Source organism: Oryzias latipes, chromosome 24, assembly GCF_053564925.1.
Source record: "Oryzias latipes strain Hd-rR chromosome 24, Olatipes_Hd-rR_3.1".
NCBI classification, from domain to species: domain Eukaryota; kingdom Metazoa; phylum Chordata; class Actinopteri; order Beloniformes; family Adrianichthyidae; genus Oryzias; species Oryzias latipes.
In genome coordinates, this window is record NC_136260.1 from 22907280 (window position 1) to 22930512 (window position 23233).

The 23233-nt window shown below is 42.6% G+C and overlaps 2 protein-coding genes and 1 long non-coding RNA gene across 10 annotated transcripts in view; 2 read left to right on the plus strand and 1 right to left on the minus strand.

The window, feature by feature from the left end:
* Window positions 1-1214: 1214 nt before the first annotated feature.
* Window positions 1215-4297, plus strand: lamp5 (lysosomal associated membrane protein family member 5). The gene is made up of 6 exons (XM_023952849.2): window positions 1215-1525; window positions 1924-2102; window positions 2477-2608; window positions 2747-2843; window positions 3183-3371; window positions 3514-4297. The coding sequence occupies exons 1-6, from the start codon at window positions 1474-1476 to the stop codon at window positions 3687-3689; spliced, it is 825 nt and encodes a 274-aa protein (XP_023808617.1). The 5' UTR covers window positions 1215-1473; the 3' UTR covers window positions 3690-4297.
* Window positions 4298-8463: 4166 nt separating this feature from the next.
* The window catches only part of pak5 (p21 protein (Cdc42/Rac)-activated kinase 5), a 61320-nt gene continuing 46550 nt past the window's right edge, over window positions 8464-23233 (minus strand). For all 8 annotated transcript variants that reach the window (XM_023953077.2, XM_023953076.2, XM_078943214.1 and 5 more), the window contains 9 exons: window positions 22109-22948; window positions 17135-17344; window positions 16907-17048; window positions 16678-16832; window positions 14756-14889; window positions 11207-11333; window positions 10929-11054; window positions 10712-10846; window positions 8464-9967 (listed from right to left, as the gene is read on the minus strand). In XM_023953077.2, the coding sequence (XP_023808845.1) occupies window positions 9812-9967; window positions 10712-10846; window positions 10929-11054; window positions 11207-11333; window positions 14756-14889; window positions 16678-16832; window positions 16907-17048; window positions 17135-17344; window positions 22109-22948 (2025 nt within the window). In that variant the 3' untranslated portion in view covers window positions 8464-9811. The remainder of the gene's footprint in view (window positions 9968-10711; window positions 10847-10928; window positions 11055-11206; window positions 11334-14755; window positions 14890-16677; window positions 16833-16906; window positions 17049-17134; window positions 17345-22108; window positions 22949-23233) is intronic.
* Window positions 18385-21700, plus strand: LOC144990205 (uncharacterized). Its single transcript, XR_013654220.1, has 2 exons — window positions 18385-19040; window positions 19186-21700. It is a non-coding gene; the product is annotated as an uncharacterized LOC144990205 (long non-coding RNA).

Below are 23233 nucleotides of genomic sequence, written 5' to 3' on the forward strand. Positions count from 1 at the left end.
GATGCAGCCTGCCGACAAGCATGTTGAGCCCGGCACCACCGGAGCGTGGCCTGATGCCCGCGCGCAAACTCAGGACGTTAAGGAGGCGCGAAGGCTCGACCGGTGTGGCTCCACCTCTTCAGGTCACCTCGCTGCCGGCCTCCTCCGCAGCCTCGTCTTTGTCGGCGTTCAGGAACAGACTGCTTCGCAGATTCACATCCCCGGAGATTAAAAAGGTCGCAGAAGATTTGGAAAAGGATCCAGTGGTGACATCAGGTCGGATCCCACGATCGGAAACGTTTCCCCAAGACAGGAGACATCCACAGGTGGACAGCAAACCCAGCATTGACAGCATCAGCTCCGTCAAGTGCGAGTTTGACTTTCAGATCAGAAAAGCGGATCAGTAAAATCCACAAAGACTCGTGCGTAAAACCCAACTGACTTATTCTACCTTGGCTCGTGGTTTCCTGTTACGCTTTGACATCCCGGATTAGTCCGTGTCTCACTTTAATGTAGCCTACATTGAAAATATCTCCTGCTTGAACCGGAAAAAGACCCAACGGAGTGCGTAAAAGCGCCAACTCTGGACACGAGACGAAAGCAACTTTTTCAGAGGTTGTCTATGCGCAAACGTCACCACTCCCTCTGGAGTGGGAGGAGAGTTCGTGGAAGGCTGCATCTGTTATGAGTCTTTTCACATTAAGATTACTGTTGTGTTGTTTCTAACAGCGAATAAAATCTGGGTGTGACGCATGCGTGTGGCGATCATGTGATTTTTTTTAGATTTATTGTTGATTTTGTAAATGCTCATCAGCGGTTTTTGATGTTTATTTGTTTTTGTTTATTTGTAACCTCTTTAGCTTCCACAGAGTGGTCGCTAGTCTTACTGGGGTCCATCAGCAAAAAAAACATACATTTTACCAATTTCACAAAACCCGAAAATGATTATTTCACAAAATTCACTAACCAATTCATCATATTTACAGAACCAACATTTGAAACCCCACCGAACCGGAGGATGAGGCGGGAGGGGGGTCGGTGTCTCCCTCCAGATGGTTCAGTCAAACCTGCAGCTGTGGTCAAGCGGAAGAGGAGAAAAAAACTGTATTTGAGGTCATCTACTTCAGGAAATCTGCAGTTTAACAACTTATTTTGTGGTAGAAAAGTAGGCAGATCATTGAGTCAAAAGCGTTCCTCCTTAAATGGGTATGGGCGGGGAAGGGGTCCTTTCTCGGTACCGAAAGGGTTCTGCAGCACATCTATTTTTTCCTTTTGTGCTGCATTCGCGATGGTCTGTGCGTGACTTTTCCTCGCCTAATAGAGGCACGGCTGCTCCTTTCTCTCTCTCTCTCCACCCTCCCCCCTCCAGATTTTTTCCTCACCACCTCCCTTTCCCGCGAGCCTTCCTCTCTTCTCTTTTCGCGGGTTTGGTTCAGGGTTCCCGGTCACTCAGACCCCCTTTTTGACCTCCCAGCGCCGGGGAAGCTGGAAGCGATGGGACGCCGCGTTTTCAGCACCACGGAGAGCACCCGACTTCTGCTGCTGGGTAAGAGGGTGAGTGCGTGAGCGTGCGTGTCCAGTTGTCGTGACTCCCCACTGCAGTGCCTTTACATTCACGTACCCACGGCGCGCCTTCACCCTTCTTGTGCGTGTTTTTCTAGTCTACCCCGTCCCCCCCAACTAAATGGTTGAAAAAGTTCGATCAGCACCGCAGTTTGTCACTTTCTGCGGTGCTGTCACGCATTCAGGGACTGGCTGTTGTTCCCCTGATGCTGCAGCATCCGCGATGCGTTCATCCGGATTCTTAGTTTGTTCCCGAAACCCAAACGCAACTTTGATCCGTTCTTTTTTGCTGATCACGCACAATTTCACGTGATGCGCGGAGAGCTGCATGAACTCCTCATCCCTACTGATGTTTTTTTTTTTTTTGTTTTTTTTGGATAGGTGTGCTGGCGCTGTCCGTGGTGCTGGCGGAGCAGGAGGGAGAGAACCTGTCCGGGCTCTCCGAGAACCCCGACAGAGCCATCTTCGCCGTGCGGGAGAACAGCACGACCTGCCTGATGGTGGAGTTCGCCGTCAAAATCCTGGTGCCATATGACGTGCTCGCGCTCAACGGGATAGACGTAAGGAATCCCCGAAACGAGGAGACAACGACGGGAAATAAACGTGACTCCTTTCGTGACTCATCATCTGAAAAAAAATGTCTTTAAATGCCACGAAAATCTGTCACCCAACAGCATCCATCAAATCTAGGAACATTTATGCACAATCACATCTAAACGATTAAAAAAACTGTTTTTATTATTTAAATTAGTTTGATTCCCAAAATAATAGGGGGGGGGGGTACTTTTCTGACACTATAACTTTGATGTTCGACCCTCCTGAATGATGTCCAACTGTTTTCCTAATAATACCCCCCCCCCCCCTTATGTTCTTTTGATGAAGTTTTTTGCGTGACCCCCCTCCCTGAGTTTTTGTCACTTTTTGCTTTTCTCAGCTGATCACAGAGCAGGCGTATTTCACTTTGCCCCGCAGCGCAGATATCGAGGGGAAATGTGGGGCCACGGAGTCAGAGATCCACATTTCTTGGAAGAACGGCGCGTACCTTCTGCGCATTTACTTCTCCAAGGTGAGCGAAGAAAGCGCAATATTGCGCCAAATTTCCCATTGTGGTTGGAGAAATACCAAAAAAAAAAAAAGGTTCAGGTTGTTCTTGAAATGAGTTCCAATTTCTGCTGAACTTTCCGGTTGCGCACGTGCTTTGCAGGAGTTCCGGGACAAAGGCACGGAGGTGTGGAAGATCAGCAAAGTCCAGTTCGTCTATGACACCTCCGAGACGTCGCATTTCATCAACGCTTACAACCGTGAGTGCGCGCGGGCGCGCGCCTCCGTGCGTGCCGGCAGATACTCAGCACATTTATTCCACCCCCTCCGCTTTGATCGCAGCTTGCGCGCATTCATCTGACAGCACTGGAATTAGATAACTGGCACGGATTTGTGGATTTCACCCGCATGGGCTCATCCATTTTGGAATAATTCATGCAAATGTGTGCTACACATCTCATAATTTAGAAAGCATTTCATTTTTTTGTGAAATTTCCCGAATTTAGTCTTCAAAAAAGGAGCATCTATGGTCCTTTAAGGTCCTCCGTAAACCGACCTCATGCGTCTTTCTGCTCCCCATCGCTCCTTTTCTTCTCCAGCTGGGAAGCACACAGCCAGCACTCACCGTCTGTCGGCCCTGGTGACCCCTGCAGGCCGCTCCTACGTCTGTGCGGCCCAGCAGTCCTTCACCCTCATCTCCAGCGACCACCAGAAGGGCATCTCCGTCTCCATGTACGACATCCAGCTTCAGCCCTTCGACATGGCCTCTGACTTCATGTTCGGCGAACGTAAGAGAGCATCTTCACCTCTGATTCTAGTTTTGGAGAACTGATGACTTAAAAAGTGCAGCTCCACAATACAACCACACACACACACCTACACATCTATACGCTACTGTTGTGTATCAAACTGGGATTCGTCTTCTTACAGCCTACAAGTGCATCATGGACCAGCGGGAGCGCCTGGAGGAGACCCTCCCCCTCATCCTGGGCCTCATTTTAGGTCTGATAATCATCATCACACTCACCATCTACCACTTCCACCTCAAGCTGACAGCCAATCAGCCCCAGCTCCCCAGAGACCGCTCCATGTACAAGAACATGTAGTGCCGCAGCCACCCAGCCCCCCCTCCCAAAGCCATCACGACCGCAGACATTTCCTCAGAGCACCCCCCCCCCCCCCCCCCCCCCCCCCGACCTCCGACACCTCAGAGGACTTTTGTTCCAGCTCTGGACCGAGTCCTCGATCCGAGAGCGGCCAACACCGAACTGTCCATCTGGAGCTTTCCGGCCGTCGAAGCTCGACTCAACGGGACAGCTGGGGACGCACAAACTGACCGCACAATTAGATCAGAGAAAAACAGAAAAAGAAGACATTCCAGCTTCTGCGTTCACCATCCTTTCTGTTCCTAACCCATGTCTTCTGCTTCATCTCCATGTTTTGTCACTTTGAATGCAGCCATAGTGTTGACAGTGTAGTGAACAGTGTGTGTTTTTCTCTTTCTTTGGGGTTATTTTGCTTTCACTTCAGCAGAACTTTGCTACAAACCAATGCGTGGAACATATCAAAGGAAGAAAAAACTAAAAACAGCAGATACTGAACAGAAGATTATTGCATTTATGCAGAGAGATTATTGAAAGTCTATGCATAAACCTTTGTTGATGCAACCGTGTGCACTATTCTGTCCTGTCTGAAATAAATTGCTGGAGAACTCTTGCATTTCCCTTCATTACCACAGAATATAATTCATGTTTTTAAGGCTGAAAATTCTTCTTCAATTTGTGAGAAACTCAGATGGAGTAAAAAAAAATATCCAAGTTGATGCTCGACGTGTTCAGATTGGGAGCAGGTGACTGATCGTTCCGCCAGACGAGACACAAAGGCGAAGATGAAGTATTGATTTTTGTGCTGGAACTCAAAGAAAACACAATTTGAAGGAGTGAACTGAGAAAAAAAACAGCATTTTTTTGTCCTCTTAGAGCTGCTTTGGCATCATGAACATGTCATCACCATCTAAGCCCATTTATCCAGTTATTTCCTCACATTTAGCGGCTGCAGAGAGAATAGAGATGAAGAAAATATGAAATAAAATCTACACCACTCCTATGAACCACAGTTTAACAGTATATAAATAAAAGTCAGAAGTTAGCTCAGATGCTGTTACGAAAGCTCAAGAAAAATCTATTTTTGATTTTGCTTTATGGATAACGAGTTTAATATCCTTTAATTCTGATGACCTCAGCTGACAGAATATTTCATAGAAGACAATGTAGAATATTTAGTAAATCTTAAGTTGAAGTCAAAAAAGTGTACAATTTCAGATTTAATTAAGTTGGATTTGATTTTAGTTTATTTCAAGTAGTTTTATCAACAAAAACAATAGAAAAACACAACAATAAGTGACAGAATGTATAGACATTTTAAATCTATTCAGGTTATTAATTTGATAAGAAAACATAGAAAAAGAAGTGTTATTTTTTGAACAGACCACACAAAGGCTCAATTGCGTTTGTCTTATGAATTAAGAGTTGCGTGTTCTATAAAGGAGAGGAATTCTGGGGTCTATTGCTGACAGAGTGGTGTTAACTAAACCCGAAGCAGAGCCATTTTTAGACTTTCTTTCCAAAAAAAAGAACCATTTAGATTTGATTTCGGTTCATTTCAAGCAATTTCAGCGACAAAAACACCCAAAAAAATAAAATGCTTAGATGTTTTAAAACTATATTAATCCCTAAATTGATTGGAAAACAAAGAAAAGGATGTTATCTTCCTAACATTTTAATTGCTCCTAATCATAGCTAGACACATTTGCATTTTTACATACAGAACACACATTGAATCCAGCAAATATTAAAATCAAAAATGGGAGATTTAGAGACAATTCAGAATCACTGTCATCTTATCTTTGTGTTGACTGGTCTAGTAAACAAAAAATGTATTTTTTCTTCTCATTTTCTCTGAAAATGCTCACTAAAAGTCTCAACATGTAACATTTTTGATTTCCTTCTCCAATTGTCTTTGCTACGTTTGTTTGGAATATTTTAAAAGTAACCCTGTAAACTGCTTTAAAATTCAAATGAACCTTTATTTGCTTCTTTGGGTTCTGTTCTTTTACAAACTGAAATAATTTCTTAAAGAGCCAATCGTTTTCTGTCAATGTGGTTAAAGTATAACTTCTGCTCATTTTCCTTTTGAGCTAATCTATTATTTTTTTAACCTTTTTATAATTCCTTTTTAGTTTCTGTGTGTGATCGTAAGATTTGCTTTTTGTATTGACTTCTCTTAGTTTGGGTTTTTTTGTTTGTTTTAACCCTTGTGCTATCTTAGATGACCCCCCCCCCCCCCCCCTTCCATTGACGTGTTCTCCCTACCATGACAAAGGTGGATAAAGGTGGAAAGATTTCATGTAATCCATGGACACCAGTGAAGATCACAAATCATTGAAGAAAAAAGGTTCAGAGCTCTGTCTAGTGCAGTGTTTTTCAACCAGTGTGCCGCGGCACACTAGTGTGCCGTGGGAGATGGTCAAGTGTGCCGTGGAGAAATTGCCCTCATTAATCATTCACTGATCTAAAAACATTTCCCATCTCCAGGATATCAGCTCTTTGTTCATCCAAACAGGCCCTGATAAAACACTGAGTAGTTAGGAATATGAAAGATCTTAAAATTACTTTTTCTTTGTGTTTATTTAATTCTATTAAAGACATTTTGATAAGGATTACGTTACCGCGATTTACCTGCAGCTATGACAGTTTGCGGAAAAGTCCTGCCCCTTCAACTGTCTCCACCAATCATTCTTGAAGGCTTAATCACATGTCATCAGTCTGACCAATCAGAAGTGCTTAAAGTCTTCACTTCCTTGTTCTTAATTCTGCTGATAAAGTCGCTCAGTTCTAACAAAAATACCGGCTAAAACTCTTCTTTAGCGGTGTAGCTTTCCACAGAATCCGGTGTCAGACCGTGAAACAAGTGGACAATACAATAAATCTCAGAGACGCGAGTCTTTCTGCAAGTTTTCGGCACTTTTCACACTACATCTCCCATGATGCATTGGCTTAAAGAGCCAGTGTCCCAGCGCACAATGAGTTGTCCTTGCGAAACGCCTTGAAACCACAACAAACAAACAGTTTCTAAATTTTTCTAATTTAACTTTCATTTCATCTCTTAGAAAAAACAGCCGCAACTTCCTGCTTTTCCGGCCACAATTATCACAAAAATACACGTGCGATTGCTGGCGGGCGGGGGGGGGGGGGGGGGGGGGGGGGGTTGGGGGGTAAGCTGTCGATCAATACAGACCATGAATTTCTGTTGTTTTTGTTTTTTTTGGATGCTGGTGTGCCGCGGGATTTTTGTCAAGGTTAAAGTGTGCCGTGGCTCAAAAAAGGTTGAAAAACACTGGTCTAGTGGGTCTAGATGACCCCACTCCCAATGTTAAAATGCCTAGGATAGCACAAGGGTTAATTAGTGCTCAATTCAGGTGTGTTTTTGGTTTTTAAGTCTTTTTCTCTTGTAATAGAAAAAAAACACATTTCTGATTTGCCAAAACTGTTTCCTATTGAATCTGTTTTTTTTCTTTGTTCTTCACTTTCTGAATTTGGACGCAGCTTTTTCCCATCAAAAACTTCAGATTTGGACCTCCTAATCTTCCACCAATCACCAAGAGACGGGTTTCAAACGTCTTCACGAGGGTCTCCGTCCTACTGCCATCCCCTTCATGGACAGTTCTCCAAACTCCTTCTGGAAGGAAAAGGTTCTGAGGTCGGAACCGTCCATGATAACGGGTCAGTGCTTTACTATAAAGGTTCATATTTTGTGGTCATGTCTACTGTTGTTTGCTGATTAACCCTTGTTCTATCCTAGGCACTTTAACGTTGGGAGTTGGGTCATCTAGACCCACTAGACAGTGCTCTTAACCTTTTTTCTTCAATGATTTGTGATCTTCACTGGTGTCCATGGATTACATGAAATCTTTCCACCTTTATCCACCTTTGTCATGGTAGGGAGAACACGTCATTGTAAGGGGGGGGGGTCATAGGATAGCACAAGGTTACGCTGTATGACATGTATGTATAATATGTTTCTCTGTATGTTTCTGTCTGCCTTTGGACAACAGATGTAATTCAGCTTTTGTGCTAATTTATGCTCCAACTCTGCTAAAACATTGATTAATGTCGCTTTTCCCAATTGAAATCAAATAAACAGTTTATTTGCTGAGTTCTGGACTTTTGCTGTGAGTGAAAAAAAAAAAAACTCTCAGAGGAGTCCGAGACGGAAATCCTTAACGTCAGCATGGATGCTTGATTTTGCTTTTAAAGTCCCCCTCTGACCATATTTTGATCTATTCTCAATGTGTTCCCTAGTTTCTACAAAGCTGCAGGAGTTCATCAGAAATTCACCCCTCCCACTAGCTTACAGCCCCTCACAACCTCAACCGCATATTGGTGGTGCGACGAGCAACATTGGAGCTAACCAGCCCTACAGTTTAGATCCAGATTTCAGGTCAGACGAGGAAAACAGAGACGTTCATGGATCTATTTGTCTGCAGGTGGGTGCATCAGAATGGGGCGGAGCAGGGCACTTTTGGCCCCGCCCCACATATTTTCGACAACACAAATACATTATTTTTGAAACGGCACGTTTTCACCTGCTCGTTTCAACAAAGAAATTAACAAAAATGCAATTTTAAGCCTAATTTTGTTAGTTAATGACCTCGGTGTTAAAAACACATTTTTTCCATCGGAGTGGGACTTTAACGTGTAATGAGGTGAGAACTGTTGTAAAAGAAAACAGCTGGGATCGGAAAATATGAGGAAGAGGTGACTGAACGTAACTCTGTAAAGTGCTTCTAATAAAACACACAATTAAAGCAAAAAAAAGATGTTTTCCTGCTTTAGCGTCTTTTTTTAATTGAAACCAGATTCACCGATAACAAACATGCAGTTTCAGTGTACAGGCCAGAACCACATTAAAGTGTAACTCATTCAGATCTGAACACACGGTGGAGGTTTAGCTCACGACAAACACACACCTGCTCTCAGGGTCTGTACAAACACACTCCTCCCGCACGCGCACCGTCGTATTTACAGATCACAGTGAGGGACGGGGTCAAAACGATGTGGTTAGAGGGGGGCGGGGCTTCACCGTTCTCCGTTTCAGTGACGATGACAGACCGGCGCAGTAGAAAGGACCCCCCTCCATGAAAAAAACACACAAGGAGGCTGCCATAAAAGAAGCAAAAATGTTCAGTGAAGTGTTTTTTTTTTTTTTTTTGCCAAACTCTTATCTGTGCTACATTTAAACGGTAACAGTGTGATTTTAGAAACCGGTTTGCGGTATTGCTTGGAGGACATAAAAGCCGACGTTCTTTAAACCAAAAATCCCCAGACGAAAGGAAGAAGAAGAAAAGGAAAAAAAAGGCCACACTACAAACAAAAATATACCTTCCCTTTCAATAAATAAATAAATACTTTAAAATATTGTACAAAATTTGAACTTTACCCTTTTTTTCCAACATTTAATGGAAGTTCTGTCTACAAATATGAGTTCATAAATATATTACTTTTAGCAACACTCGTGTTTAGGTGGATTTATTTGGAATATTTCGTAATTTTAAGCAAAAAAATGGATTAAAAACGGTATGAAAAATCTCTGCAGAAACTCTATTAATACTGCTCATATCACAATTGTTACGACACAATAAAATACTGCAAATTATCAAAACTGTACAGAAATACAAGTTCCTCTAAAATACATTTGGAGAAGACTGAAGAGAGCTCGTCAGTTTAGCAGGAGCCGGTCCTCAGTGAAAAACCCCTCCGTTCAGGCTGATTGTTGCCCCCGCCTCCGTCGCTCTGCCTTGGGGGGGCACGGCGTGGTCGGCTCCACCAGCCGCTCAGCTGCTCGCCACACCTTTCTGAAGCTTTGGAAGGCTGATGGCTACCAGGAGTCTCGCTGAAGACTCGTCATCTGGGAAAGGAAGAAGACTGCAGCCGCCCCCGCCCCCCTGCCCTTCGCCCGCCGGACGCTCAGTGAGCGTCTGTGGCACCAAACCCTTTCAGTTCATGGTATAAAAAGGAATCTTTTTAAATCTTAATTTTACCTCCTTTTATCTGTAAATGTTTGTTCCTCTAGCTAAACTACGCGGCGGTTACAGCGGAGAGCCACTGCGGCATTTGGCTGGATGGGGGCGGAGCCGCCCAAGAGGGGAGTGGATGTGGGCGGGATTAGGTCAGCGATGGCGGTAGTGTCTCATGAGGGGAACGATGCAAGAGGGGGGGCCGGACATCTTCAGGAAGGGGTGCTGGAGGAGTTCCTGGGCGGTGGCCCTCTGTGACGGCTCCCTGACCAGCATCATGTCCAGGAAGGACCGCAGCACCGACGACACCTGCAGGACGGACGGAGAGCCTTCAGGCTGTGGAGCAACTGCATGTCAATGTGACCCCCCCCCCACCACCACCATCCACCACCACCAACAAGGCAGCAACGCTGACGGATGTCCGGCAGGTTAAAACGTGCTGTTAGCATCTTTTCTTGTCAATTTCTTTATTTCATTTCATTTTCACAAAAACAAAAATGTACCACAAGTTCTTATAAAAGGAAACTGAAAGAGGACTAAACATTTCTGCTTCTTACATTTTTTGGATAAAACGAACACATTTTAGGGTAAAATAATAAAGAAAAATCATCATATATATGGAGAGTTTACTCTAAAAGGCTTACGAAAAGCAGGATATAGACCCTTCAAAGCGTAAAAAAGAGATTTTTGTGCTTTAATGTGTATTTTTGTACTTTAAATTAAGTTTTTTCTTCTAAAATAGTTTTGATAAAAGTCTTTCACAAACAGGCCCTTTCAGAAATACGTCTTACGTTATGAAACATTTTCTTTAAATGATTAAAAATAAGTCTTTTGGTCACTGAGAAATGTTTTCGTAAACCAAGATTGCCGTGGAAGATTTTTCTCAATAAGATTATTTTTCTTGCATGACAGAAAAAAAAGACAGTTTCTTCCTTAAGATTCGGTTTCTGCAATGTGGGAATCAAGAGAGAAAAGAAAATTCTTCATGTTTATGACAAATTTTAAAGCAAATCTGTCAGTACGGAGAAGAATGTCACTTGTCTTATTCCTAACCTTGTGTGATTCTTTTAGCCGGGGGGGCAGGTTGTCCCGTATCCTCCTCATGGCCTGCAGAGGGGGCTCATTGAAGTAAGGGGGCTCCCCGTCCACCATCTCGATAACCATGATGCCCAAAGACCAGATGTCCACCTGAACACACAGAGAAACCAGTCAAACTGCTTGGAATGAAGCATGAACCCCCCCCCACCTCCAGCTAACACCGAGCCCCCACCTCTGTGCCATACGGCAGTCTGGAAATGACCTCTGGCGCCATCCAGTAGGGCGTGCCCACCAGAGACTTCCTCTTGGGCACTTCTTTGGAAACTTGGGCGCAGAAGCCAAAGTCGGAGAGCTTGATCTGCAGATCAACACAGCTTTCAGCCGTGGAGCAGGTGAGACCTTCCACACACGACACTCATCTCTCCTAACTACGTTTCCACGAATCCTCTCTTATCAGCTCGTTAAGAGACACCTAATTAGCGGATAAAGATCTGACGGAGACTCTCCTACCCGGCCGTCGCTGGTCAGCAGAATGGAGTCGCTCTTGATGTCGCGGTGGATGACGCCCTGCGTGTGCAGGTAGGACAGAGCCCTCAGCACCGACAGGCACACGGTGGCAATCTGCTCCTCGTTCATCCTGAACACGGGAAGAAAACACGGAACAAAAGCCTTGATAAAAGGCTGATAAAGACCTCAAATCTATAAGAAGAAGCAACACTTTCCAAATTTCTTTTTGTTCATTTCAAAGAAGCGTTGATACATTTCTATTAGAAATGCCATCTGACATGCTTTTATTTTGAAATGACTCTGCAGAGCAGCCAGGAGGGTCCCATATGGCGAGAGGAGAAAAGTTAGTCCGTCTGACTGGCTTCACACGGCTCCACTGAGCATTTGCATGCAGACCCAGCTGGCCAACTGCACTGCCGCTTTATGAACATGTCTGCGCAGAATTAAATAAACTAGAACAGCAAAGACAATAGTTTTGTGTTCATGTCTATCCAACATGCAAAAACTGCACAAAAGTTCCTTCTCTGTGATGTCAGACCTAAACAACTAAAGAGTAATTTTTTAGAAGGGCTTTTAACACTTCCTGGTTGAATGAACGTCAAAATGAAAAGCAAAAAGCAAAAAAAAGGGGAGGTTTGTTCTTAACCACACGGCGTTGTAAAGTGCCATAGAAATAAAGATTCATTCATTCATTCTGACCGTTTAAGCTGCACCAAAGTTTTTTATTTTTCAAATAGGGATTTTGATTAAAGCCCCGCCCCCTTTTGACCCATTCTCACTGGCTCAGCTGCTGCTACACGCCCCTCACTCGCCCCCTCTGCCCCCTTGGTCAGAGCTGCACATGACAAATTCATTTAAAAAAAGGCAGCTTTTCTGTTGTCTTTGTTTCCATAGCAACCATTTTGTTTTTTGCTCTCCTTGGCAACGGAAGTTTGTTATTAACCACAAACACATTCCTAATATGTTTATGTCGTATCTCATATCATATTGTTCAGCTTGAACCGGAGATTTGTGTATCAAATTTTCCCAATTTTATGGCGAAACATGTGAGAGCAACAAGGAAATTCCACTTTTGCGAGCTCGCCACTCGAACGCTGTTTAAAATCTACAAACTTTGAAACCAAATTTTTTTCTCCAAGCAGCTTCCCAGTGATGCTCGAGGAGTCAGGAGGCTCTGAAATCCCAAGGTGGAGATTAAACTTGTAGAAAGTACAAAAGGGTATATTTTTAAGGAAAAGATGGCAGCTTCTTCCCGAGGTCAAAGGTCAACAAAACTTCAGTTGTGGCGGCATGTGTGTGAAATTTTGTGAAGAAAAGCTTTCTTTTCCTTTATTGTGTGAAAAATCGCCAAATTTCACATTTTGCTGCAAAGTGGCTGCCATGCAGTAGGTCTTGCGGCCATCCCATAATGATTTCAAAACTTCCTTTGGACATCCCAGCTGGCGCGTTTGTTTTGGCTCCTTAGCGGATTTTGAAATACATATTTATATTTTTAACCCCTTTAAGAGATTTAGGCCTCGTTTTTTTTTTTTTTTTTTTTTTTTTTTGGGGGGGGGGGGCATTCATTATCCCAAAATTCATTTTGCTCCTTGCAGTCCATGGTGACCACAGGACAGACTCAAATATGATTTCCACTATTTAAAAATTTTGTTTTTGAAATATGAGCGTGGGTGAACTAATAATGACCCTACCACCACCATGCCTCAACGTTTCTACAAGCATTTTATGCTAAAATTAATGAACAAACAAATTTTTCTATTTGTCGATGATTGTCATAGCAGAGTGAAGGACTGTAATTTCTCCAATTTCTCAGACTGGTGGGCTGCAACAATTGCTTCTTTAACATAATTGATCATGTTTCCGGAATGTGAACATCTGGTTATTGTAGCATCGCTCACGCTTGCTAATTAGGAGGTGCGTTCAAGGAGTAAATTTACATTCATATACATCATATCTTATCTGTTTGTATTTATGACATTGATTTGTTCTCATGCGTTAAAGTTTTTTTTACTTTCTATTTTTTCTGTCCTGTAAAACATTCTTTTAAAAATGAAAAATAAATTCCTCTTCTTCACACTTTTACACCCAAGAAGATCAGAAAAGCACACAGGATCACACAAACGAAACGTTTCAGAAGGCAGATTAAAAATTGATTCTCATCGTCTCATCAAAGGAAGTCGTTCTGACCCGAGCATAGACGCACAATTACACGGATCGAGACAAATGTTTAGATGCGCAAAAAAAAGAATGGATGGCAGCTCATTAACCAACTTTTAAAGTATAATTAATATGTGACTGTAATAGTTCAGGACACGCCCCTTCTTCCACTGTCTTAAAATTCCTGAGATCCCCACCAGCTCTTTGTGTGAACACACACACACAAACATCTGTGTGGGAGATTGCTCAAAGTCCTTCACGGCAGCACCGGCACTCAGCCTCACCAAAGCATGTTATTAGCGCCCGACACCGTGCAGCGCTAGCGCTGACACGCCACACAAATGACTGTAATTACACGGCAAGCACAGGGTAAGCTTAACACAATGAGAAGGCCGCTTGGAGACACAACTCAACAACGGGAAAGTTGGGATAAAGTTTCCAGACATGGATTTTCTGTAGGGATGCTCCTGATGCAGACGCATGGATCACGCATGGATGGAACTGGCGGATGTGCAGGTGAAACACGAAGACGGAGGATGAGCAGAGCTGGAAGCGGCTCACAGATTTTAACCCACAACTGTGGATGCTAAAAAAAATCAGACGCCAACTTCAGCCTCGTCTGACTTTTAGGGAAAGGAATAAATACAGAACAACTTTATTAGCAACATCCTCATGATATTAGACAACCGGTTGTTGAATATTACAAATTATTTTTATTATGGTCTGTGAGAAGAACCGTGGCGATAAATCCATATCAGCTTTTTTTGTTGTGATAAATTGTGGAAAAAGGTAAAACAGTTCATGGTCAATAATTTTTGAATATTGAACTGGGAAAAAATTTCCTACTTTTTGTTGTGTTAAATTATGGAGCATTATGGACCTGATGGTTTTTTTTTCAATTGTTAAAAATAAAAAATAAAATCCCCCTTGGTGGTGTACAAGTAAAGGTTACATGTCTTTTCTGATTAAAAAAAACGTCATAAAGCCGATTTTGAAGTTGTATTTTGATCTTTTACTGCGCCACAATGTCACACATTTCAATGAAAATACCTCAAAATGAGGCTTTTCAGGGCAATTATTAGGTTAAAAAAATTGCAATTAAAAGTAGATTAATTACATTAATTAATTAAAGGTCACAATCAATTAGTCGCGCCTTAAAAATTAATTGCATGACAGCACTACTTCCAACAACAATCAAGTGTTGTTATCCTGGAGTCTTGAAAAGGTCAGGGGTCATCCAAGAATGTGACAGTAAACCACCAAATCCCCAGTTGATTTTTTACGCTTAGAACATTTATGAGTCAACAACCTTTCTATACGTTCTTCACAGTTTTGATAGCGTGTACAGCACCTAAGCAGCCATAAACAGAGGAAAGAAAGTCAACGTTCGTTTACCTGGTGTGAGTCACAATGTCTGTGAGAGCCCCTCCCTCAAGGAACTCCATGACCACCCACAGCTCGTCTCCCACCAGATAGCTGTTGTACATGTCCACCACGTTTTCATGATGGTAGTCCCTCATGATCACAACCTTAGACAGAGAGAGGAACATATTAGATATTAGCACAGTAATTATGAAATGGGAAAGTTACTGGAATATATATATATATATATATATATATATATATATATATATATATATATATATATATATATATATATATATATATATATATATATATATATATATATATATATATATATATATATATATATATATATATTTTTTTTTTTTGTAGTTAAGACATAATCATTCAAAACACAAATTGTGATATCGGGATTGAACTAAATCAATACATCAAATAATGTTGAGTTACATTGTTTTTTTGTTAAATTTAATGAAATCATCAGAAAAACGTAGAGTCTCATTTTTTTATGTGAGATATAAATAATGTCAGTTATGATCTGATGAGTGATTTAGTACAATTTTTCTCATAACAATGTCAGTTTTAGAAAAAATGTTGAGATGAGTGATGAAGTAGAAAAAATAACCTCTTTTACCCACTGTCTCAAATTTGATCCACACATTTTTGACGTGGTGTAACTTTATTTAAAACAAATCAATTAACAACACATTTTATGTTTTTTTCAATGCATCAAGTAGTCATTTCAAGAAATGAATAACAATAGATGAGGTATTTTCACCAGTTTAAAAAATAATAAGCAGACAAAATTTCCCGCCAAAAATGTTTTTGAAATTTCATGGCAGCAACCATTTTTTAGGTAAGTAGGAAAAGCCCTCTGATGCCCCTACTGGAGTAAAACTGAACCACAGGGGAGAAAACATTAAGTTTCTGCAGAGCGGCAGTAGTTCATCAGAAATTCCCCTCTGAGTTGTGAATGGGACTGTTGGCACAAAGCAAATCCGCCCCCCTTCCCTTCACCACACCTCAGAACTCAGGGAAGGGAGTTTGTGGCCCTTTTTCCGTTTACAGCATTTATACGTCTGCTCCTGATTCACAACGATTTAAACAGAGAAATAGCCAGAAACGCATCGTTTTCTTTATTTATGCCCACCATCGTCAGAAAAATGCCACAAAAACATGTTGAAAACACTAAAATAAGATTTCCTTGGAGTGGAAAATCTTGATCATGCTAATAAGATAGGTGTCTCACAAATGCGTCAATCAGGTAAAAGAAAATTAAAAATCATACTAAAGAAATTCAGATAAAAAAAACAGTTGTTTTTTTACTATGTATTTTTTTATGAACTTAAATTTCCCTTTGTCTCTTCCAAACATGTTCTGGAGGCTTAACCATAAAAGGATTATGCTGGGATATTAATAGGATTACATAAAGCAAATTGACTCCCAGCTGAACACCCACTGCTGTGCTAACGCCTCACATGTGCCTCTGTTCCTGTACCTCCATTTCTGCCGGCGAAAGACTCGCATAAAACCAAGTCAGCACCCGAGTGGACAACACGCCGATCCTTATCCCGTCTGTCAGGGCCTCAAACGCCGTTTGACTGCAAACGTGGTTGTTTTCTGTCCAAATGCAAATGAGCTGCGCCTCATTTTCTGCGCTCTCACAACAGCGCTGGATGCATTTGTTGCCTTTGGGTTTCAGTTTGATCACTTGTTAAATTTAGTACATGAATGCAATTACAGATGCAGAAAAGTGTTAGTGGTTCAATGAACATGTCAGGAAATGAAAGGTTCATTTTTATTCCATGCGATGACATTCAAACCTCAAGCAGCTCTGATGCTTTTCAGTGTTTGTGGAGCAGGAATCTCACAAAAACATGAACCGTTGTTCGATTAGTGCCAGACCCAGAGCCAGAGAAAGGCAATCTGTCTGCAGGGAGAGCTGGACTCACCTCATTAAAGAGCAGCTCCCTCCTCTGCTGCTTCCTCAGGTCCATCTTCTTCACCGCCACCTGCTTGCCGCTGTGCTTCTCGCTGGCGATGCACACGATACCCGTGGAGCCCTCGCCAATCTTGATGAAGTTGTCCAGGTATTCCCGGGGGTCACCTAGTCCCAAACGGAGCGTGAAAGGAAAGACACAGAATCTGGAGGTGCCGCCGTTTCTGGGCGCAGCGTCTCACCTGGGTTGACCACCAGCTGGAGGGCAGCTCTGAACTGCTCATGAGAGACTCTGGAGGGTTGAGTGTCTGAACTGGAGCCCCATGAGGGCGGGGGATAAGCCCCCGGGAGAATGTAGGGGGACGACGGCTGGGAGTAGGCACCCTGTGTGAACACGAGGTTAATAAAACCCATGAGGGTAAAGGCAAACACTTCAATACAATCCACGGCAGGTCACCTTCATGACTCACCTGAGGGGTGTACGGTGGGCTGGGCTGGGAGGGGGGGTGATGGTACGGAGAGGGTTTGTAATGGTGAAAGACAGGGGGGTATGGTAGGTGTGCCGGGGGATAACCAGGCGGTTTGGCATGGCTCTGAGGTAGCTTAAGAGGCCCTCGGGGGCCGGCGTCAACGCCTACAACCGGAGGAATGTCGCTGCGAGGCGGTCGCTCGTAGTCGCCCTGAAAAGGAAAGAAAGAGAACTTCAACCCCAGCTAGGTGGCTGTCGAGTTTATTTCTGAAAACACTAGACGGTAGAGCCTAAACATGATTTTTTCACAGCGATTTTTAATAAAGAAATACTCAGAAATTGAATTTAAAGTTTAATTTTCTCATTATATCTCCTCTATCATGAGTACATTTCTTATCAGCGTAGGCCTTTAACAACATTTGTTCTTCAACAATTCCTAAATAAACTCTCTTCAGACTTGTTTTCTAAGGAACCATTGCATAGATTCAGAGCGTCAGTGCATCCATCAGGGTGGAGGTCCAGGCAGGAGAAAGGAGCTGAGACTGAGGACCCCAGCAGGTTTAGGGGTTTTACTGATGACTTATGGTTAGGGTGTTATCATGTTGGGTGTCGGAACGCAGGAGCTTGATCAAACACTGCGTGTAAAGGTACAACGGCCTTGGACAGTTTTACAGGGACAGCCATCATACTTCATCCTCAGAGGCCTGAAATGCTCCCCGGCCGCCTCGTCCATCATCCGGAGTTCAAAGCGCATTCGGGCACGTCTGAGGAGGAAGGCAGGCTTCACGCTGTACACATGAATGCAAAATCAAGGATAAACTTTACGACCAAGCCCCCTCAGAACGAGCAGTAGGATTTCATTTGTAATAAAATTCAATTCAGACGGAGCGCATAAATAAAATCTCCCCCCTTTTGGTTTCTGTGTCTTCGTCCTCCCTGTAGAGACAGAGCTGGAAGAGGAAGAGGAGGAGGAGGAGGAGGAGAAGGAGGAGCACTGATGTGCTGGGATGATGTGTAATTACATGATGTGGACTCCTTTAATCAATCACTCTGAGGCAGGTGGATGTGAAGGGAGGGGGGGGCTTGCTGGGAACCCACCCCCTAACCTCCCTTCCGCCGCCACTGTTGGCCAACGCGGCATACTGGCTGTCAGCCGAGGGTCTCCTGATCCATGTTGGTTAAACGCGCATTAATCTGAGTTTGGCAGGGTAATCAACAACCTAACTCAACTGTGAAATTGAATTCCGGGATGGAACATCGTCGGGCCGGTTTTATGCTAAGGCTGCAGAAAGGAAAAGTGCCGCAACATCAATTTGTCACAGAGAGCAGCGACACTGAGCTCGCCATAGAGGCGGCGAGGAAGCGGGAGAGGAGGAGGGGGTCTTTTGTGTGCGGCTGAGAAAGCGTGGCGTCTGAAGTGACACCCCCCACAAGCTCCAAACAACAGCTGAGGACTCCTCACTTTCAGAGGAGGGAGGGGGCTCGGGGAAGCCGCCCTGCTTCATTTTCAGATCACAGGTTGTGCATCACGTGACGCTACAGTGATAAACAAAAACGGGGAGAACAATCCAGCATCATTTTTCTGCTATTCTTGCACTCTGGCTGTTTTTTTCCTGAGTGGCTATTTACTGAAGCATGCAGGTTAAATGGCTTTTCGCGGAGGCCCCCCTGGGATCTACATCAGCAAACCGCGTTTGCCTTTCAGAGGCCGGACCGGCTGTGCAGAGGGAAGAGAGCTGTGAAATGGTCCTGTGTAATGGGCTTAATGAGGCCATGACGCCTTTGAAGGAAGATGTATAAACTACACACGATGACTTAGAGTGACCCCGCCGCCGCCGCCGCCGCCGCTGCCGCCGCTGCTCCTACTCTCATCGACCACCTCGGTGCGGAAAATGTGCTTCTTTCAGGTAAAAATATTAGTGTAGTAAAAACACAGAGAGGAACTCCCACAGGGAACAAACTGTTAAATTACACGGACAATATCACAATGACATTTTCAGTTTTTGTCAGCTCAGATCCATATTTCTCTTTTTTTTTCTTTCTCCACTGCAGCTCAGCAGCAACACAGCAGCTCCATGACGACGAACTGGACCCAAGCGCTCTTGATTCACATTTTTAAAAGATAAATAATTACAAAATGGTGTAAGGGAAGCCAAACAGAATTTTAAGAAGGCTAAAAAGACCCTTGTTTCAATAAAAGTGATCTGTTTGTTCTGTCTGGCAAGACAAATAATCTTTTAGTGCAGTTTGTCCAAAACAAAAGTTTAAGAAAACGTATCTTAGTGAATAGAATGTTTTCCTAGTTCCTAGTGAGACCATTTTTCTTACCTCCTTGGCAGATTTTTTGGTTATTTAAAGACTTTTTTTCTTGAAAAGTAAAAAATGTGCTTCTCAAAAGAAGGTAAAAAATATGTAAAAAAATGTTTTTTCTTAATATAAGTGAAAGAAAATCTGCCATTAGAACTAGTTTAACCTGTCTTGGTAAGATTTCCCAAAATAAGTTCTCAACTTTTACACTGAAAAAAGATTTCTTTTCAAAACAAGTTAAACAAGTGGAAAAATCTGCCAATGCAACAAGCAGAATTTCTTTAAATAAGTTGGAATTTTCTGCCTTTTAAAAATGAAACTAAATCTTAAAATTAGCTACAAATACTCATATTTAGGTAAATGGCTCTGGGAATTGTAAATATGTCCTAAAATCAGTGTTTTTGCTCAAAAAATCTATCTTTAAATTTGGTATATCAAAACATTTCCTTCTCAAATATATTATATTTTGGGTGGTAAAACAGTCCATCTATCTTTTTTCTAAATTATGATTAATAGAGTTACACTTTAAAAAATTAAATGTGAATGTTTGTGTATTTACAAAAACTAATTTCTGTTCTGAGTTAAATCAAAGCTAGTTTGTTTCTTGAAAAAAGTGCACCCCCCATTCACAAATAAACTTTTATAATATTATATGACATATAAAAACAAAATTTCTTTATCAGAACTTTTGCTTAAAACACAATCTTTTCATGATCAAAAGACACAGCAAGATCTATAGTTTTAAAGTAGGTCATTACATCTCATGGAAAAGTTACTTGTAAGTTAGTTATGTTTTAAATGAAGTGTAATAAGATATTTAAACCAGAAACTAGACAAAATTACCTGGGTAGATTTTATTTTTTTGCAGTGTAAGCCAAAATGTAATCATGAAATTATCTATAGACATTCATATTTAGGTCTATTACTCTGGTAGATGGAAAAATCCTGTTTTCAACCAAGTGTGAATTGTTGAAATTATTTCTAGACCAATAAAATAAGAGTAGAATTATGCATTTTGAGATACATTTATGAATGTGACAAGTTAAAATAATGATTTAATTAGAGGGACGACTTAAGATAAGATGTTTTCAGGATCAAACAACTCCAGATTTTCAAGATTTCTTGTCTTTTAAGTCATAACATCTTCCTAAGATGTTTCTATCAGTTAGTATTGTTTTATATCAAGTGTAGTAAGATAATTAAACTAGAGACTAGACACAAATAATTATTTGGTGTTTTGCAAAGAAGCTATTGCAACTAAATACTTTATGACACGCACAAAAACATATGAAGCCTATAAGAATTATGGGAAACATATAGCTACAACAAATATTTTATCAAGAATTTTAGTTTCTGCCTTTATATATCATAGCAATTTCGGCTCAACTACACTTAACTAAACTAAACTTTGCTTTTAGACATTCGAGATATTTAACCAGGTTTTATCTTTGATCTTCACCTTTCCAAACTTTTCTCAAAATCACAGAATTTTTGTCTTATTAAAATCTAAAAATACGGAAATTAGGATTAAAGCTCTGGACCATAGAAATACTTAATTACGTCTCAAAAAAACCTCAGATTTCACTGCAACCTTTGGTCAAAAATGTTGTTTTTAAAGTTCAACAAATTGTAATGGCATTTATCGTCATAACTTAAAAAACGAAAATGTAGATTTATGTTCAAAGAATAAGTTGTAGTTTTAGATTTAATGAGGATTTTTTGAAGATGGACCAAGATTTTGTGGAGTCATTTCCACTTTTCACACTAGTATTTTCTCACTGTAATCAAAATAAACTACAATTAGGTTCATGAAACTCAAAAAAAACCAGCTTATTGGGCTGTGGAACATTACATTTGAAGTATTTATATCTAACAGTTACATTTTTTAGGTTATATTTTGCTTTTTTCACACTCCTCCTTGTTTTTAGAGTTCTATTAAAGTAAAATGGGCAGATCATTTTTCTACTTCCTAGGGATTTTTTTCTCAAGATTAGTTTCCTTTTCCTGTTTTTAGCTACTTCTTTTTGCAGTGATATTACTTCAGCCCTAGTCATACGTGGATATGCTGTTATTTTCGGGTAAAGTTGGACTTTTTTGTGCCAAATCTAAAATGCAACTCTTAACTTTTATTGGATTTATTCACATTTGTTTTTATTTCATGTCAAAATTGTTGCCTTGTTTACAAAAAAATACAAAATGGGATTTTTTTTCATTCTTTCCAATCAGAATAAAGGTTGGTTTTCTTGTTCCAGATATCAAACGCCTCTACAGGAAATTTCATTTTCTACTTTTCTTTTGCTTGTCAAGACCTCCCACCCCTTTTCTTTACTTGCACTGCCATTTAAAGTTTTCTAATTAATGTCCAGGCCGAGTCTTTATTGATCGAAGCGCAGAGACAGTAGCTGCTGGGGACGGGTGATTCTTCTGCAGGCGGCGCCCGCTTTCATTAGGGAAGAGGAGATTAAAAGTGACACCATCTATCTTACAGGAAGAAAAGAAAAATGTGTCTAGGAGGGTTTGGAAGGAGCTGCAGAAAGTAAAAGAGAAGCTTTGGAAGAAGCTGCAGCCATACAAAGGATGATTTGCTGTAATTTCATCAGTTTGGGGAATTTTCAGTCGTAAAGATGAACCCTCATTTCAGGAATCCTCTGCAGATTCGGCTGCTTACCTTGGCTGCGGCCTGAGCGTTAGCCAGACTCTCAGAGAGGCGGGGGTAGGTGTAGGAGCTGTATGAATGAGCCTGGGGGGGGTTCTTGAAAGGGCCCCCGGCCACATAGGGGACCATTTGCTCCTGCAGGCCGGATCCTGAGCGCGACCTCTGTCGGATGGCTGGCGTGGGACTGGTCTGGGTCACGTAGGAACTCTTGGGCCGCTTGTCGTATTCGTCCCGCAGGCCGCCGTAGCTCCACTCGCTGTCTGGGTAGGTGATCTGCTCGCTGTGGAGGGAGGCGCGGGACGGCGTGCCCACTGACGTGTCCCGGTAGTCCTGGCTGGACGAGCCCCCCACCGAAGCGCGGTAGTACCCACTGGAGCCCACTCCGCTCCCCACCGTGGAGGCCACCTCGTCGGCGGAGCGCCCTTTGCTCTCCAGGTAGGTGTGGTAGTCTGGGGGGAGCTTGCCATAGTCTGACTTCTGAGGCATGGCGTCCGGGTAGAAGGGGCTACGGATGAGATGCGAGTGGCCATTCTGCTTGGTGAATCGATAGTGCCTCCCAACAGCCCAGTCCCCGTCGATGGAGAAGCTGGGCTTCCCGGGATCCAGTAAAAAGTCCCTGCTGGACGTGTCCAGGTCACATGAGTAGCGGGAGTAGTAGTGGTTGAATCCATTCTCCTCGGGAGCGGGGGGATGACCCCCTCCCAGGGGCTTGGAGCCAATTCCAGCCTGGTGGAGGCCGGGCGGACTCTCCTTCCGCAGGGAGTTGGAGCGCGTCACCGAGATGTTGTCGAACTCCTCCAGCAGGCCGTTGATGGATGCATCTTTGGGCGGCCGGTTCCCCCGAACGATGGTCTGCGGGTGGAAGGAACAGAGTTAACGGTCAAGACGGAAGGACTGAAGGGAAGGCCGTCGCGACTCCACAAACACATTTGCAGTAAACGTTTGTCATCAAGCATCACCAACAAGTCGTGAACTGACCAAACTAATCCCTCCCCCACTTCCTTCACAGCAGATTAACTTCCTTTTCAGCAGGATGCATTAATAACCACGATGTTAGCTTTCATCCCTCAGACGCACAACTGCACCAACATGCACACACACATGGAGGCAGCTTACACATGAGGGGTGCCACTGATC

Excerpts from the sequence above, each read along its gene's own strand:
- lamp5 (XM_023952849.2), top strand. The coding sequence starts at position 1,474 with ATGGGACGCCGCGTTTTCAGCACCACGGAGAGCACCCGACTTCTGCTG. Across the intron at positions 2,609-2,746 it reads TGCGCATTTACTTCTCCAAG|GAGTTCCGGGACAAAGGCAC; the intron begins GTGAGCGAAGAA and ends CGTGCTTTGCAG. Across the intron at positions 2,844-3,182 it reads TTTCATCAACGCTTACAACC|CTGGGAAGCACACAGCCAGC; the intron begins GTGAGTGCGCGC and ends TTTCTTCTCCAG.